This window comes from Rhinoraja longicauda, chromosome 11 (genome assembly GCF_053455715.1).
Source record: "Rhinoraja longicauda isolate Sanriku21f chromosome 11, sRhiLon1.1, whole genome shotgun sequence".
In the NCBI taxonomy this organism is placed as follows: Eukaryota; Metazoa; Chordata; class Chondrichthyes; order Rajiformes; family Arhynchobatidae; genus Rhinoraja; species Rhinoraja longicauda.
This window is the reverse complement of record NC_135963.1, coordinates 28,207,740-28,225,375: the sequence shown is the minus strand read 5'-3', so window position 1 is coordinate 28,225,375 and position 17,636 is coordinate 28,207,740. Positions and strand designations below refer to the sequence as shown.

The 17,636-nt window shown below is 41.8% G+C and overlaps 1 protein-coding gene across 4 annotated transcripts in view; it reads right to left on the bottom strand.

Annotated features, from left to right (window-relative positions):
• Positions 1-486: 486 nt before the first annotated feature.
• The window catches only part of spata6 (spermatogenesis associated 6), a 58,467-nt gene continuing 41,317 nt past the window's right edge, over positions 487-17,636 (bottom strand). For 2 of the 4 annotated variants that reach the window (XM_078408570.1, XM_078408569.1), the window contains exons 11-13: positions 4,574-4,673; positions 4,040-4,113; positions 489-3,122 (exon numbers count right to left, since the gene is read on the bottom strand). In XM_078408570.1, coding sequence (XP_078264696.1) covers positions 2,963-3,122; positions 4,040-4,113; positions 4,574-4,673 — 334 coding nt within the window. In that variant the 3' untranslated portion in view covers positions 489-2,962. Of the gene's footprint in view, positions 3,123-4,039; positions 4,114-4,573; positions 4,674-17,636 lie in introns of all 4 variants that reach the window. The other 2 variants (XM_078408572.1, XM_078408571.1) reach the window with 2 other exon arrangements.

Below are 17,636 nucleotides of genomic sequence, written 5' to 3'. Positions count from 1 at the left end.
ACACTTATCAGCATTAAACTCCATCTGCCATCTTTCAGCCCACCCTTCCAAAAGGCCCAAGTCTCTCTGTAGACTTTGAAAATCTACCTCACTATCAACTACTCCACCTATCTTAGTATCATCTGCATATTTACTAATCCAATTTGCCACACCATCATCCAGATCATTAATGTAAATGACAAACAACAGTGGACCCAACACAGATCCTTGGGGCACTCCACTAGACACTGGCCTCCAACCTGACATACAATTGTCAACCGTTACCCTCTGGTATCTCCCATTCAGCCATTGTTGAATCCATCTTGCAACCTCACTATTAATACCCAACGATTTAACCTTCTTAATCAACCTTCCATGTGGAACCTTGTCAAATGCCTTACTGAAGTCCATATAGACAACATCCACAGCCTTGCCCTTATCAATTTCCCTGGTAACCTCTTCAAAAAATTCAAGAAGATTAGTCAAACATGACCTTCCAGGCACAAATCCATGTTGACTGTTTCTAATCAGGCCTTGATTATCCAAATAATTATATATATTGTCCCTAAGTATCTTTTCCATTAATTTTCCCACCACAGACGTCAAACTAATAGGTCTATAATTGCTAGGTTTACTTTTAGAACCTTTTTTAAACAAAGGCACAACATGCGCAATGCGCCAATCTTCCGGCACCATCCCTGTTTCTAATGACGTTTGAAATATTTCCGTCATAGCCCCTGCTATTTCTGCACTAACTTCCCTCAATGTACACTTATTCGTTCCAATGAACTTCAACTGAGAGAATAAGAACATTTGATGGGAACAAATCTCAAGCCTCCCTTACCAACACCAATCATCTTGAGAACACCATATTGAAAGCAGTTTTATTCTTTCCAAACATTATATCGGTACTCTTGTATAATTTTAACATTTTTCGATCTTGACGACGGGTGCTGTCTGCATGGAGTTTGTACGTTCTCCCAGTGACCTGCGTAGGTTTTTTTCCGGGAGCTAGTTTCCTCCAACACTCCAAAGACTTTCAGGTTTGTAGGCTAATTGGCTTAATAAAATTGTAAATTGTCCCTAGTGTGTATAGGATAGCGTGTGCGGGGATTACTGGTCGGGGCAGAATCCATGGGCCAAAGAGCCTGTTTCCATGCCTTATGTCTAAACTAAATTAAACTATAATTGCATCTTTTGAAGTATTTAAGACATTTTCTCAAGCTGTTAAATTTACTGATGCAGCAGAAGGCAAGACTTCAAAGGGAATTTTGGAAGCAAGCAACATCTACAATGCAGTGAAGAATATTGCACATGTTTGGGCTGAGGTAAAGCAAAAAGGTATGACCAGTGCATGGCAGAGACATTTCCCTAACTTTGTTTTGATTTCCTACATAATAGATATGATAAATTGGTGGCCCTTAGTAATCAACTTCAGCTAAAAATAATGAGGATGGTGTCACTGACTTGGTTGCATCTCATGTTGAAGAGCATTAAAGACTTTATGGAACTGGAAAAACAGCCATTAGAAGGGTAAAATTTCACTTTAAATTTTAATAATGATGTAATTATGAAGCCTTAAATTATGTGAGCAGCAGTTAAGTACAGCTTGCTATCGCCAAAAAATAAATCCACACACAACACACAAAGATTCAGCAAGCTTGGGATTCCTTTTTCTAAAATTGTTTGCCATCGTCTCAGTTAAAAAAGGTCTCTGGCAACTAGTTGCTGCAATTTATCAAGATGTCTGAGCAGCCAACCAAACATTTTCGTAAACAACATGCATGAATTGGAAATTTGCATAATTTTTAACAAATATTTTAAATATGTTACACGCATAAAAAAACATTATTGTATAAGATTAAATATGACAAACAAACGTCATGAAAAATAAATTCTATAAGCTGCATTATATTTTTAAATATTTAGATATGGAAATTACAATCCATATACATAAAATTAGTATTTTTTAGGCCCAGTAAGTTTAGATTGGCAATAATGACTCAGTCAGCCATTTAACTTAGGTCTCATATTACTACATTTTTTTAATAGCATTTTATAGTGCCACTAACGTAATTAACTGACTTAATAAAATAAATGCAAAACTGGTTAAGTCGGTGGAATCTAAATCACTCCCACCCACATTAAACCGCCCATGTGGAAATCTGAAATTCCTGTCAGTTTCCCAGTGAAACAGTGGTAATTGCAGGTGCCAATGATGTTACATCAACTTTAAAACCTGGGCCAACATAACGCAAAACAAACTCCATAAATAGAAAATGTTAATAACAAGTATGTAGATCTTATAGATAGTTATAAAATGACTTAAATATTAATACATAATATATAGTAATTGGAACAAAATAAGATTTTTTGATTATAATTGTAACTTCCTGGAAAGATGGTCTTTTACAGTCCACCTTTCACTTAACATAATCAATGTGAAGAACTGTCCCTTTGAGTGGCTATTATTTTTGTTTCAAACTTTTTTCCTATTATTATATTTGATCCAAACATTTACTTAGTATTGCTCTATCACGCCATGAGTATTTCAACCATCTTCGTTATCAAATATCATTTTCTCAAACTCTTACAAGTAGGAAACCACAAATATAAAAACAATATTTTTTCAAATATATTTTCATCTCCTGTGCATTTCGGACAAAACTAATGATTTTGTTGTTATTTTAATTATCCTGTTAAATCAATTAATTTGAATTATTTCATGCCTAACACAGGTGTTGTAATGTAGAATATAGAATTAATTGGGCATTCACAGACAGTTTCATTTTTGTTATTAACAACTCACCACTCACAAATATTATTAACCATTAATTCTTGCTACAGGTATAAACACATGCTAACAATACAAGTAATTATTAATCACCATTTATCAATTCTGATGGACAGACACAGGTTGGGAAAAAGCACCATATTTGTTATGAACACAACATAGTTTTTAATATATTGGTCTATGTAATCTTTATGAATTATCTGCTGCTTTCTTGTACATATTTCTATAGATCCTTTCCAGGCTTTCTTCAAAAATGGCCCTGTGAGACTTTCTTTTATAAACAGCAGCCCGGTTCGACCAATAATCACCATTACCCAGATGTACAGACGTGTCGTGCTGGAGTGCTGAACTGTTTGGGCAAAAAGATTAACGATCTGATTTTGGTATATATTTAATGTTCACAATTTATCCATTTTTAAGTTAGAATTGCATCCCAAAATGCCATGACTTGTTATAAAGTAGGCAAAATATTTTAAAAGAAAAATTACAAGGCTCATATAATGTTTTCACAGTGCATTCACTTTCAACAACTGTAAGACAGTCATATTTGACAAGTAACAGAGCATACCTCAAGGTAAAGACAGAAACAGTGCAACATTTTGGCCACAGAGGCTGAGGAAGGTGCTGTAAAAAATCTTACGGCCATTCAGAAAAGGAAACACATACTGAGAAATTTCTTAGGAATTCTTCGTAATTTGGATTTCCAAAGTCATGGCAGCTGAAAGAATCTGTTTTTTTTCACAAAGGTTTTAAGCTACAGTATATTATGAAATAGATTGCTTCAATAACAATGGATCTTTCTAAATGGACAAAAATCATCTTTCTGACCATGTGCCTTCATAGACATCAAGAAATTAGAGTTATTTAAAACCTTTGAGAATAACTAAATGTAATAATAACCCTAATAACGCACCAAAAAAAGGCAATATGTAGAAATCAAAATGAGAGATTCAAAGTTTTCTCAGGCAAATGTCACAGCAATTAGAAATAAAATCAGAAGTGCAGCTATTTGCTCCTTATCCGTTGCCTTTGTCTCTAAATAATTAATAGTAATAATTTTAAAGAAAATAGGTATTTAATTGGTATATTTAGATGATCAGGAAATAACCGATTTGAATAAATCAAATTCAGGTAGTCAGTGTTAATGGCTAGTTAAAGCCACTAAATATAACCCCTCCTATTTGTAAACCCCATCCAAAGAGTTTCAACGCTCGAGTGGTTAGAAATTGACTTACAAATGACAGGAATAGTAAAAGCCTTCTGTACCTGAGATGTTCTGTTGTATCCATAGACGAGACAGATCTTCTGCCTGAATGATAATCTATGTCATCAGTAGAATCCTTCAGCATGAAAACAGTGAAAAGAAATGATAATTAACAACAAACCAGGTTCACTGTTTTAGAAATAAAGGCAACATTCTTAGACATATAAATATCTATATACTAAAACTATTGTTTGTTTGTTCCTGAAATACAGCCAAAATGGTACACGATAGTGCGACAATTTTAGGCCCATCTTACTCACTGCTAATGGAAGAAGTTTCATTGAAATTGGTGTTATATTTTTAGTTATTCATATTTTACAGTTTACATCTATCTCCTAGGGAAGGAGGGGTTGGAGGGAAGGGGGAGGGAGGGAGGGAGGATAAGGGGGGTTGAGGGGGATGGAGTGAGGGGGGAGGGGGGTAGGGAGCGAGGGAGGTAGGGACAAGATTTTTCATGACTTTTGGATTGGTTTTATGGTAGATTCTCAGTCTCCAAGTTTTCTTAAACCCCCAAATCAAATTATTACACTACTTACAAATGTCAGCCTTTGCCTTGCACTGTTAGTCTTCAAAACATTCATTACTCGTTGATGGATGTCCTCCCATTTTGTTGGTGTAGATGGCTCTGAATGAAATCTAATTTATAAAAAGAAACATGATGCTTTATGCATCGAGCGACCTTTACAAAATATACTTTTGGAGGGGCATGATTAGGATGGCCGTCAAAGTCATTTATAAACATCAAAATGCTTAAGTGTACAGTAGTAGTGTAAAGGTAAGCAGTCCAGTTTTAGAAAGATAGAAAATGATAGAACATAAGCTGCGAAAAAGGAATGAAATGTGCAGAAAAAAATATCAACTTATACATGCATTTTTAGTAAATAAAACAAAAATATCTGTAACAACTGTAACAACTGTGCAACAGAATATTTGTCCCCAGTGCAGACACAAACCTTTACACAAGTCACATTTTAAGTCTGAATCACCTTAAATTATGTAGAAATCAAGAACTGCAGATGCTGGACAATACACAAAATGCCCACTTATCCAGTGCCAAGGCACTAATTTACACAGCCTCTTTGCTCTGCTTCTTAGTGCTATGGCATCTGATGAGTTTCAGGAAATTAGGGATATGAAGTTGGTTAGAATTGGAGGGACAGGAGACAAGGATGTTATAGACATTAAGAGGAACAATTCCATTCAAAAATAAATAAAATGAAGAATAAAATGCCATCATTATAGACAACAAAAGGAAATGATTTTCTATTGGACTGTTGAACCTGTTCAGTGCCATCCCCGAGAATACTCGGGTCAGAAAACAGGTTAAAGTAGCACTGCAAACTGCAAACTCATGAGTTTTAACAGCCCAGATTCCAACACACTAAATCTGATAGTCTCTTACTTATTTTTAAAATGAAAAGACCAAGTGGACCCGTTGGGCCCAAACCTCTCCTGCATTGGTGCAGAACCCTCTCCTTCCCCCCCTCCCCCACCCCTCCCGCCCCTCAACCCCCTTATCCCCCCCTCCCCCTCCCCCCACCCCCTCCCCTCTCTCCCCTTCCCCTCCCCCTCAACCCCCCTTATCCCCCCTCCTCCCCCTCCCTCCCTCCTCCCTCCCTAGGTTTAAACTTTAAACTTTAAAATGTGAATAACTTTAAAAATATAACACCGATTTTAATGAAACTTCTTCCACTAGCACCAAAGGGACGACGGTGAGTAAGGTTAAAATTGGCTGTAGTTCAGGAACAAACAAACACACAAACGAGTTTTAGCATATAGATGGCAATTTATACATAAATTACTGTATTTGCTTAAAATATTGAAATAAAACAGTTAATATTTATGTATTTATGTATTCTCATCAATGACAGGCAGTCATGGGAATCTGCCAGACCAGGGAGGAGAAGACAAGTCCGCCTCTAGTCAAATTACAACACAGGCTGGCACCGTGGAAAATTGTCCAGGTATTTCTTTGACACAAAAAAGCAGCACAAACATCAATCCATCTTATTATTGCCTCACCAGTCTACTCTTAATCCCTGCCAAAGTGATGGAGGGTGTCAAATACAAGCACCACTTATCAATATTTTGCTCTTTGCTGCAATTTGTCTTTTATCATGACAAAGAACAGTGCCACATTAGAACTGTTGTGTCAACTATGATGTCAAATTAAACTTACGTCATCTGTCTGCACATGATTCATATCTCTCCATATCCTGAATGTTCTAGTGCCTGTCGAAATGCCTCTCAAACAAACTATAGTGACTGTTTTCACCACCTCCACAACTGAATATTGTGTAAAAAACTTGCCTCACACATCTCCTTGTAAAACACCTCACATTTGTCTGGATTAAAACTCTGTCTTGTACAGGTTCACGTGTTGTATGAACTCTCAGTTTAATATGTAACAGATACAGCTCCGTCGTTCGCACGTACAGTCAAGTTAATATTTAACCACTAAGCTCCGTCATTCGCGCACGCGTGCACACAGGTCAGCGTTGATTGGTCGGCCCAGATCACGTCCGGTCCACGCGAGTGTTTGAGCTCAATGAACGACGGTTCGAGACCAAAGTGGCTCGGCCCGCCACATGACACCCCCCCAGAACCGGTATTGGAGGCAGTTAGGCTGTCGAGTGAGACGGCCTGGTCTTGTATACGTGTCTCCTGTGTTCGGGGTTGCACCTGGTTGAGTTGAGGGTGGGTTTAGTCGTGATGGTGGACGCCCTCTTCAGCGGGGTTGTGCCACCTGCACTGGTTGGTCATTGTCCAAGTGTGCCGGCTTAAGATGGTCCATGGAGACAGTCTCAGGTCTGCAACCCACTTCGATGATGAAAGTCATGGCGCCGTTTAGCAGTACTCTGAAGGGTCCCTCGCAAGGCTTTTGCAGTGGTGCACAGTGGGAATCTCGGCGAAGGAAGACGTACTGGCAGTCCTGGAGGTCGGGTGAGACGTACGTGGTTGTGAGACCGTGTCGGGACGTTGGGACTGGTGAGAGTGTTCCCACCTTCTCACGTAGGCGCGTCAGCATGGTCCTGGGCGGTTCTTGCTGTCCACACACCACCGGGATGAAGTCCCCTGGGACCTTAAGTGGGGCACCATACACCAGCTTGGCCGAGGAAGTTGCAAGGTCCTCCTTCGGGGCAGTGCGTATCCCCAGCAGGACCGACGGCAATTCGACTATCCAGTCCGGGCCCGTGAGCTATGCCTTGAGGCATGTCTTCATGTGTCGGTGCAAACGTTCCACTACGCCATTTACTTGTGGGTGGTAGGCCGTTGTGTGGTTCAGCTTAGTGCCAAGCAAACGGGCCATTGCTGACCACAGCTCGGAGGTGAACTGCGCACCTCTGTCGGAGGAGATGTCTGCCGGCACGCCAAAGCAGGCAATCCAGTGGGCGGTGAAGGCACGTGCACAGGTCGCAGTGGACGTGTCCGAGAGCGGAACAGCGTCCGGCCATTTCGTGAATCTGTCCACGATGGTGAAGAGGTGGATGACACCTCTGGATGGGGGCAGCAATCCAACGATGTCGACGTGGATGCGGCCGAAATGCCGGTGTGGCAGGATGAGGTTCTGCAGCGGCGCCTTGACGGGTCGCTGAATCTTGGAGGTTTGACAGGGGATGCACGCCCTGGCCCAGTTGCCAACCTGTTTGCGCAACCCGTGCCACATGATCTTAGCTGCCAGCAGTGCCGTTGTTGCCCGGATGGAAGGGTGAGCTCGACCATGAACAATGTCGAAAATCCGGCGGCGCCAGGCAGCGGGTATGATCGGTTTTGGCTGTCCGGTAGACAAGTCGCAGAGGAGTATGGTGTCAGCGGGCCCGAATCGCACATCCTCCAACAGCAGGCCTGAGATAGCGGTGCGGTAGGTGAGCATCTCTTTATCCTCGCTGGGCGGCTGCCACGGCTGTGTAGTCAACACCTGGGGCTAGAGCGTGGATGGCAAGCGTGGATGGCATTGATGATGGTGCGGGACAACGTATCTGCGACCTGGTTGCTCTTGCCTGCGATGTGCTGGACGCAAGTCGTGTATTCGGAGATGTAGGTCAGGTGGCGCTGCTGTCGAACTCACCAAAGATCAACAGTCAATAGTCAATTTATTTGTCACATTCACATAAATGTGCAGTGAAATGAAAGATTACCCACAGTCCAACAATAAGACCAATAAAAATAAGCAATAAAAATAAGCAATAACACACACAATCATAAACCAACACCAAACAAAAAGAAACATCCATCATAGCGAGTTTCCTCCAGTCACCTCCTCACTGTGATGGAAGACCAGATGGCCTTTTCTCTTCCCCTGCCGTCTTCTCCCGCGGTCAGGCTGTTGAACTTGCCACGTCGGGACGGTCGTGGCTCCCGATATTGAAGCCCCTGCCGGGCTGAGAAAATCCCGCGGCCTATTCCAGGCTGTGCCGGATGGTGAAAGTTCCGCGGCTGGCCGACCCAAGCCCCGTGATTCGGGGCGGGCGAAGACGCTGCCGCTGCCGGAGCTCCCGATGTCGGACCCCACACAGGGGCCTGCGAGTTTCCGACGTCCACGCGGCCCACGCCCCGCGGCCGAAGTAGTCTCCGGAGACGAGTCGCAGCCGCTCCCGCAGCCCCACCACAACCTCCGAAGGCAGCCAGCTCCGCAGATGGCGAGTCCGGTCCGCGGGCTCTGCGAACCAGAGCCCTAGGTGGTCCCAGGGGGAGGCCACCAGCTCCAGGCGTTGTTGAATGCGGTCGTGGTTGCGTCGTCTCAAAGAAGCTCTTTCGACTTGTTGGCCAGGGCCTTGAACAGCGGTTGCATGATCCTGGCGGCTGCTGGCACGAAGCGGTGGTAGAAGTTGACCATGCCGACAAACTCTTGGAATCCTTTCACAATAGAGGGTTTGGCAAACTTGCGAATGGCCTTGACCTTGGTAGGGAGCGGGACCGCTCCATGCTGGTTGATGTGGTGGCCGAGGACGCTGATGGAGGTGAGGCCAAACTGACACTTGGAAAGGTTGATGGCCAGGCCATGCTTGTTGAGCCTCTGGCAGCTCTTGCTGGTGCTGTGTGTGGTGTTCCTGGCGAGAGCGGCTGGCGACGAGGATGTCGTCGAGGTAGATGAAAACGAAGTCTGTTGGAAAGCTTGGGTGGCGTTCTTGAGGCCGAAAGGCATGCACGGGAACTCAGAGCCCAAACAGGATGATGAGGGCTATCTTGGGGATGTTGTCAGGGTGGACTGGAATCTGATGGTAGCCAAGGTCGATCTTGGAAAAAATCTTGGCACCATCCAGGTTTGCTGTGAAGACCTGGATGTGAGGGACAGGGTATCGGTCTTGTTGTGACATTGAGACGCCGATTGTCCCACAGGGTCTCAGGCCTCGAGGCGCTCTGGAAACCATGTGATGCGGGAATGCCCACCGGCTGTCTGAGCGGCGCACTATGCTCATTTCCTCCATCTTGCGGAACTTGTTTTTGGCCAGTTGGAGCTTGTCGGGGGGCAGCCTGTGTGCGCGTGCATGGAGTGGCGGTCAGATGGTGGTGATATGGTGCTTCATCCCATGCTTGGGGCTGGCTGTTGTGAATTGGGGAGTTATGATGTCAGGGAAATCGGCCAAGATCCTGGCGTACTCATTGTCAGAGAAGGTCACCGAGCCGAGGTGAGGTGCGGTCAATTCGGCGTGGCGCAAGGCGATCGACTCGAACGTCTCAAAATTAACGAGACGTTGCCCTTTCATGTCGACCAGGAGGAACTCGGCGCCCAGCAGCGGTTGTGAGACGTTGGCAACGGTAAAGGTCTACTTGAAGCAACAGGAGTTAAAAACGCCACCCCGAATGACGATCCCAGATGTCGAGGAGGTGATGTTTTTGGCCGGCCACTACTGACGGCCAGCCAAGGCGTTTCCCAGATGGTTGGCACCGGTGGGCCTCGGAGCCCCACCTTCGTTGGTAGAAGCACCACTTGTGTTCTTGCTGGCGCCGTTCATGGCGACGTCACTGCCACTCCTTAATATTTAACTGATACAGCTCCGTCGTTCATACGTGCACCCAAGTTAATATTTAACCGCTCAGCTCCGTCGATCGCACGCGCACACCCAACGGACCGCCCAGGTCGGCATTGATTGTTCGGCGCAGATCACGTCCGGTCCAAGCGAGTGTTCCAGCTCAACAAACGACGGTTCAAGACCAAAGTGGCTCGGCCCGTCACAGTCTGCCATTTTTCTGCCCACATCTACAACGGATCTTTATTCTGTTGTATCCTTTGACAACCTGGACAGGCGCATAGATAGGAGTGGTTTAGAGGGATATGGGCCAAACTTGGGCAGGTGGGACTGATGTCGATGGGGCACCTTGGTCAGCATTGGCAAGTTGGGCTGAGGGCCTGTTTCAGTGCTGTTTGACTCCATAACTCCTTGGCTCTAATGGGTGTTTTCTGTGCAAGTGATGCAGCTCTTGAAATCCATATCGACAAAGTATTTCAGGATTGCAACATTGCTTGGACGTGTGCAGCTCCAACAACATTCAGGAAATCTGATAACATCCAGGAAAATACACACCTCTTGACTGCAATTCAATCTTTCAACTTCCAAACCAGTGCACCGATGCATGGAATAGAGGCATATGCAAAATGCGCAGCCAGATGAGATCAGTTTATCTTGGCAACATGTTTGACACAGACATTGTGGGCCGAAGGGGCTGTTCCTGTGCTGTATTTTTCTATGTTTTATGCTCTATAACTAGACTGGCTATTATCTAGAAAATCTTAAGGCTTTTTCACGGCACTTCCCAGGCCCATGACATCCCACCAAAATGGATAAGGGCATAATTTCTCAAGTACTTCATCACTTGCGGGTATCCTCCAAGTCAGACGCCATCTTGACTTGGAAAAATGTCACCATACTTTAGGTGATGAACCTATATAATCAGTATTCCCTAACTGGCAACACTTTATGAACTGCATGGATTCCAAAGGTTCAAGAATGAAGCTTGCCAAGGACTCTGACACATAAATTAATGTTTAAAAGAGGCATAGCCAGTGAAACTATCAACTGTTGCATAGATTATGTTATAGATTTTGTTATACACCAAGTTTCTGTAGATATACAAATGAGATATGTTAAAGAATATTCTCCATGACATTTCTAGTTAATTGTGCATTGCAGTAAATCCCCCATTAAATTTCAGGAAAGAAACAGGCATACAGTATACTAACTGTATACAAAGTAAAAATTATCCCAAAACATTTTAACAGTTCACATAATATCTATGATAATGTAATGGTTTGCATAATCAAATTCAGATTTATGTTGTTCTTTAGCCAGGCATGATATTAAATATTTTACCTTCCCTGTCCTCAGTTTTGTTTAAGGGCTATTTACTTTGATACTAATGAAGTGATTCTTTTTCCCCACACTTACTTGAATGCACTCGGTTGGTTGTAAACATCTCACATTTAATGTCCCAAAGGATGCATTGTCAAGGTAATGTAATGGAATCTGAACTATTACTAAAAAAAAACCCCAGCTGGAAATTAGGCATTAATGATTAAATGTCGGAAACACTTCCCGTATCCAAGAGTTAATTAGACTAAGAAGCACAGAACCAATATTTTACTGAAGGTAAATGTTAATCATTCCTATTGAAAGTAAAAGCATCTGTAAACTCAGTCAAATCCTTTGTCTGAATCTGAATCGTGCAAATGCTTGTATCAAGGACACCCACGTCCTATTTTCTCTCCAATACGTATAGCCAACCTTCTACAAACAAGAAGTGAAATAGCAGATGCTCTGATCATCATTTTCCAACATATTCAAGACTCCTGCAGGACTTTTCCTGTTTTCAGTTTAGTTTAGCAGAAATATGGCAAATGGAAATTCATCCAGAGAAGTGCGAGATAAAGTAATTTAAACAAGCTAAATAAATACACAATAAATTGTAAGATACTGGAAATTATAGAGGAACAGTGGTTTCATAAAAAACATCTCCAAAAATTCCTGGAAGCCAGCAGGTAAGCAGTGGCTAAAGAGAAACGTGGAATTCTTACACTCATTGGGATCTTTCTTTCTTAAGAATGAAAATCTATTAGAAGCCCAGACTCTAACTGCATCTCTTCGACCTTGCTTTCTACAAGCACACATTGCATTCTTCCTGGGGTTTTTTTCAAGTCAAAATGTCTTCAATTTTACTTGATCATGGCTTTTTCTCCACCACTGGACCAGAGGAGTCTCCACCAAGTCTATGCTATTTCCCATATTTCTGCTCTCAACCCCTCTTTGCCCATTCAGAGCAAGAACTTCCACACTACTAGCCCCCACATTCAAGTATAGGGGGTATTAGCTTTAGGGAGAGGTTGGACAGACTTGGATTGTTTTGTCTGAAATACTGACATTTGTGGGGAGACCTGATAGAAGTATACACAATTATTTGGGCCATAAATAGGGTAGATAGTCAGAACCTTTTTCTCAGAATAGAAAAATCAAATACTAGAAGACATAGCTTTAAGGTGAGAGGAGCAAAGTTTAAAGGAGATGTGCCGCCAATAGTTTTATATGCGGGTAGAGTGTCTATAACGAGCTGCTGGGAGTGGTGTTATGTCCTCTTATCTGCCTGTGCTTAATCCATATTCCCTGCACATCCATGTGCCTATCCAAAAGTTTCATAAATACCACTATCGCATATGCCTCAGAGTGGACTTGGCATCATGTTTGGCCGAGTCATTGTGCACATCTTTTCCTTTCTTCCCTTTCAACATTTGAAGAGACAGTTCCCCTTTAACTCCAACTCAGTCAACTACTTCTATCAGCTTTCATTTTATTACTCAAGGCATCATTTCATGCAACCACAGGAGATTCAAGCCCTGCATTTTAAATCTTCTGTCTTCACGATGCACTGATGCAAATATTTCTTCCAATGCAGTGCGCATTCAATAACAATGTGATTTCTGGAGAAACTAAACACATATTGAGTGACTGGAGACACAATAGGCTGCAAATGCTTGACAGATTGCATGACAGCTTTGTTGAGACAGCTCCGTTTAGCCCTCAAGGGTGGCCCTTGGCTTCTAGTTGCCTGTCACTTTAATTCTCCATCCTGTTCCTGCCACTTACACTGCCTGGAATGTTACAATTGCCAGGATACAAAACCGAATAATCAAATAGATAGTCAGTTTCTCCAAATCAATTTGTAATTCTAACTCAGCTTTTCTCTCTCCATAATCATGGCCTGATATCCTGAGCATTTTCAACGTTCACTTTTATTTCAGATTTCTTGCAAATACACCGTACCTCAGTGTTTGACAGTGTTTTTACCTCTCTCCTCTGTATCATTCATCTCCTCTAGTTACATCTCCTCCAAACAAATCTTTTGCCATTAACAACGCTTTTACCATACACTTCATCGGGCTACATCACGATTTGCATCACTTGGCTGATCACATGTATTTCCTGTGTTCTCCACCTCTCCCCCTTCTCTGCAACTCTAAACATATTTGTTCTCCAACATTTGTTATTCCTTTAAACATTACCTTTGTTTCTCTCATCGCCTGCATAGCATTACCAGCACTTTTTGTTTAATTTAAGACACATGCAAGAGTTGTTTTTATTGGTAGAGGCACTGGTTGTTCAAGAATATATAAAAATTAACCATTAGGGTACAACCAAAATTGGGAATATGAGGAATGCAGAAACAGATGATGAGAATAATGCCCCAGCTGGAAAGTACTAGTGAAGAAAAGAGATTGGATAGGCCTGAAAAAATAGACCTGAGGCCAAAGTGATATTTATAAAGTGTAGAAAATTACTAAGCAGGGGAAATGTGAAGGGAGTTATAGATTTAAGGTAATTATTAAAGAAAAAGTTGACACACTGATTTTTTTTCCCAACTGGAGAGATGGTTAGGTCTTGGACATACCCTGAAAGAGGCGAGGCAAAAGATAGACAAAGTGCTGGAGATTTTTCTGGAGAGAAGGAATGGGTGACGTTTCGGGTCGAGACCCTACTTCTGAAACGTCACCCATTCCTTCTCCCCAGAGATGCGGCCTGTCCTGCTGAGTTACTCCAGCACTTTGTGTCTTTCTTTGGTTTAAACCAGCATCTGCAGTTCCTTCCTACATAGACTAGAGGCAGAAATCCTAATTATTTAGAGTGCTTAGCTTATTGTCCAATGAGAAATATCATAAGCCTAAAGATCACCTTTTGGTCTTACCAGGAACCTATCTCCATTGATACTTTATTTTATTCAACATAGAGAACAGAGTTTCAGCTATTTGCCATTTTTATCCACTAGTCTGTGCTATTGTATAGAGCAAATATAATGAACTTATGTTGAATGCAACTCTTGCAAGTTAAAATTTAGTTTCAGTTCAGATTTTCTGAACTCCTGACCTGCCGAGGAGTATTCAGGGCATTGTTGTTGAGTACATGGGAGAAAATGGAGGAAGAAGGGTTAAATGTTAGGTGTAAGGGACTTCTTGTGCAATGGTATCAAGTTTTGGCACCAACCCTTCCTGTCGTGAAAGAGGCGCAAAGTTTAAAGGAGATGCGTGTGACACATTTTTTTACTCGGAGGGTGGTGGGTGCCTGGAACACACTGCCAGGGGCAAATACAATAGTGGCATTTAAGAGGCTTTTGGATAGTCATGGAGTCACATAGCACGGAAACAGGTCCTTCGGCCCAGCTTTCCCATGCCGATCAAGGTTACCCATCTACACTAGTCCCACCGCCTATGATTGGCCCATATTCCTTCAAACCTTTCTTATCCATGTACCTGTCCACATATACCTGTATCGACGTATTGATTTGCAGGGAGAGATCTGGATCATGGGCACGCAGATAAGAGTTTGTCTTGGCATCGTGTTCAGCATAGACATTGTGAGCCAAAGGGGCTATTCCTATGCTATACTTTTCTACGTTAACTCATGAAAATTTGCTGTCAGCTATTTGGAGGTTTTAAGATTGGGAACATATTAATGAAAGCATGATTTTATTGACAAGTTTAGGGCAAGTCCAAAATTAAAGAATAGGTGAACCTGATGATTTTTTTAAAATGCATAAAGGTAATCATAAAGGATTAGTTTAAATGTATTTTAAAAACAAAAATAACTTCAAAGCCTTTCCTGATATAAGTTTGCAGATGACAGCAAAATTGGCAGTGTCACAGATAAGGAGGAAGGCTGTCAAAGTATACAGTGCTTCATAAATTAGCTACAGAAATGGCTGATGGAGTTTAATCTGAGCAAGTGTTTGGTGGTACACATTGAGAGCCCAAGTATTAGTGGAAAGTATACAGTTAATGGCCAGACCCTAAACAGCACTGATGTGCAAAGGATCTTGGCATCCAAGTCCACAGCTCCTTGAAGGTAGCGACACAAGTAGATGGTGTGGTGAGAATACAGAGTATTAGCAATAAGAAGAGGTTGGACAAACATTGATTGTTTTCTCTGGAGCATCGAGGCTGAGAGACCTTATGGAGCCGTGTAAGATTTTGAGAGGTACAGATAAAATAGACTGTCTGAAAATGTCAAACATTAGAGGACATAGCTTTAAGGTGAGAGGAACAAAATTTACAGGAGATGTGCACAATTTAAGAGATGCTGTCAATATGGTGTGAAGATAGATGCAATAGTGGCATTTCAGAGGCTTTTAGATAAGCACATGGATATAAAGTGATCATAATTCTATTAGTTTATAAATAGTTATGGAAAAGAATGGGACTGGTCCAAAAGTTGAAGTCCTATTTTGCTGCAAGACCAATTTCGATGGTGTTGGGCAGACACTTTCAGAATTTGATTGGGGGACTCTGTTTGCAGGTAAGGGGACATCTGATAAATGGAAGGCGTTTAAACATGAGAGAGCAAGAGATCAGGGACAGCATTTTTCTATTAGTAAACAGCAAGGTTGGCAGGAATAGGGGACCGTTGATGACGAGATATTGAGATACACAGATAGGAAAGGTTTGGAGGAATATGGGCCAGGCACAGCAAAGATTATCGGCATGGATGAGTTGGGCCAAAGGGTGGCATGGATGAGTTGGGCTGAAGGTCCTGTTCCCACATTGTGTAGCTTTATGACTCTAATAAAAGTTTAGCGGACTAATTTCAAAGGTTAGTATATTAATAGATCAATTCATTTCAGAAACTACTCAGAGTTTTACATTTAATAGTTATTTTACTCATGGAGGTCATAACATTTGCAGGAAGAGACAGTTCAGCATTGTAGCAGACTCTCAGTGTAGATTATGAGATGGCAGATGAAGTAAATCCACAAAATACACAAGCTAGAAATATATAGATACAGCATGGAAACAAGCCCTTCGGCCCATTGAGTTCATGCCAACCATTGATCATCCGTTCACACTAGTTCTATGTTATCTCACTTTTTTAATCAATTCCTTACACACTAGGGGCAATTTACAGTGGCCAATTAATCTACAAACCCAGGACTTTGGGATGTGGGAGGAAACTGGAGCACCCACACAGTGTAGAAACTCCACACAGACAGCAACTGAGGTCATGATCGAACCTGGGTCTCTGGCACTGTGAGGCAGCAGCTCTACCAGCTGCACCACTGTGCAGTTCTATTTAACTATGTCACAAATACAAAATAAAGTCTCAAACCCAGGACTAAGCAAACAACACGAGAGTAAACCTCTTAAACATTTTTTTCAATGCACAGATGGCAATCCGGCAATCAAATTATTTGTCCATTGAGATCATTAAATGGAATGAGAAAAAAAATGAGCTCTACAGTAGCCTCTTTGAAAACCAACAGCCACTGTAATATAAATGGAAATTTCCTTTGCTCCTTTCACCAAATGTATTGATATCAGGCAGTAGATGGAACCTCCAATGTCTCGTTCCTAGATTTCAGCATAAGAACACACTTTTCTATAAAAGACCTACATAATAGAGAGTTATGTAAAATAAATCTCAGGGCTTGAAACAAAACAATGTCATGAATCACAACTTACGTTTTTAACTCAATTCCACAGTTACGATAGAGCAGACATTGTATATGTAGTGTTATATAACTTCAATGTAGACGATTTACAGCTAACCATAACTTTTCTTTTATAACCCCAGCGAGTTGCTGCAATGCTATCCAAAACCAATATCTGTAATGCTTTAACTATTTCTACATTGGAGTCAATTTAATCCATCTAATACCAAAAGCTCAATTAAAAATGAAATTCTAGAAGATTCAATATCTAACGTTCCTACAGGGGTTATTGGAGCTATCGTGGCAACATGCACACACTGGAGACTTGAAGCATGAAGAAAAGAATACAGAAAAGAACAAAACACTTTCAGAAGCTGCCAGTAATTACATTTCAATGATATTGAGTAACTCTACTTATTTTGTCATTACCAAGCAAAAATGATACATAAAAAACACATCAAAGACATATTATATACTTATTTTGACTATAATTTACTAATCATAAAAAGTTAACTACAACATTGCTTTTTTTTCTAAAAAACTAACATCCATCTGATGAGCCCCTCATCAATCACAAAAATCTGGCACAAATACATCTGAAGCTGTAAATATGCACCCTGGTATCAACACTTTCGAAGAACATATTTATGAATTAGTCCAGAAAGGTGGATTTAATGAAACCCATGGAAACCA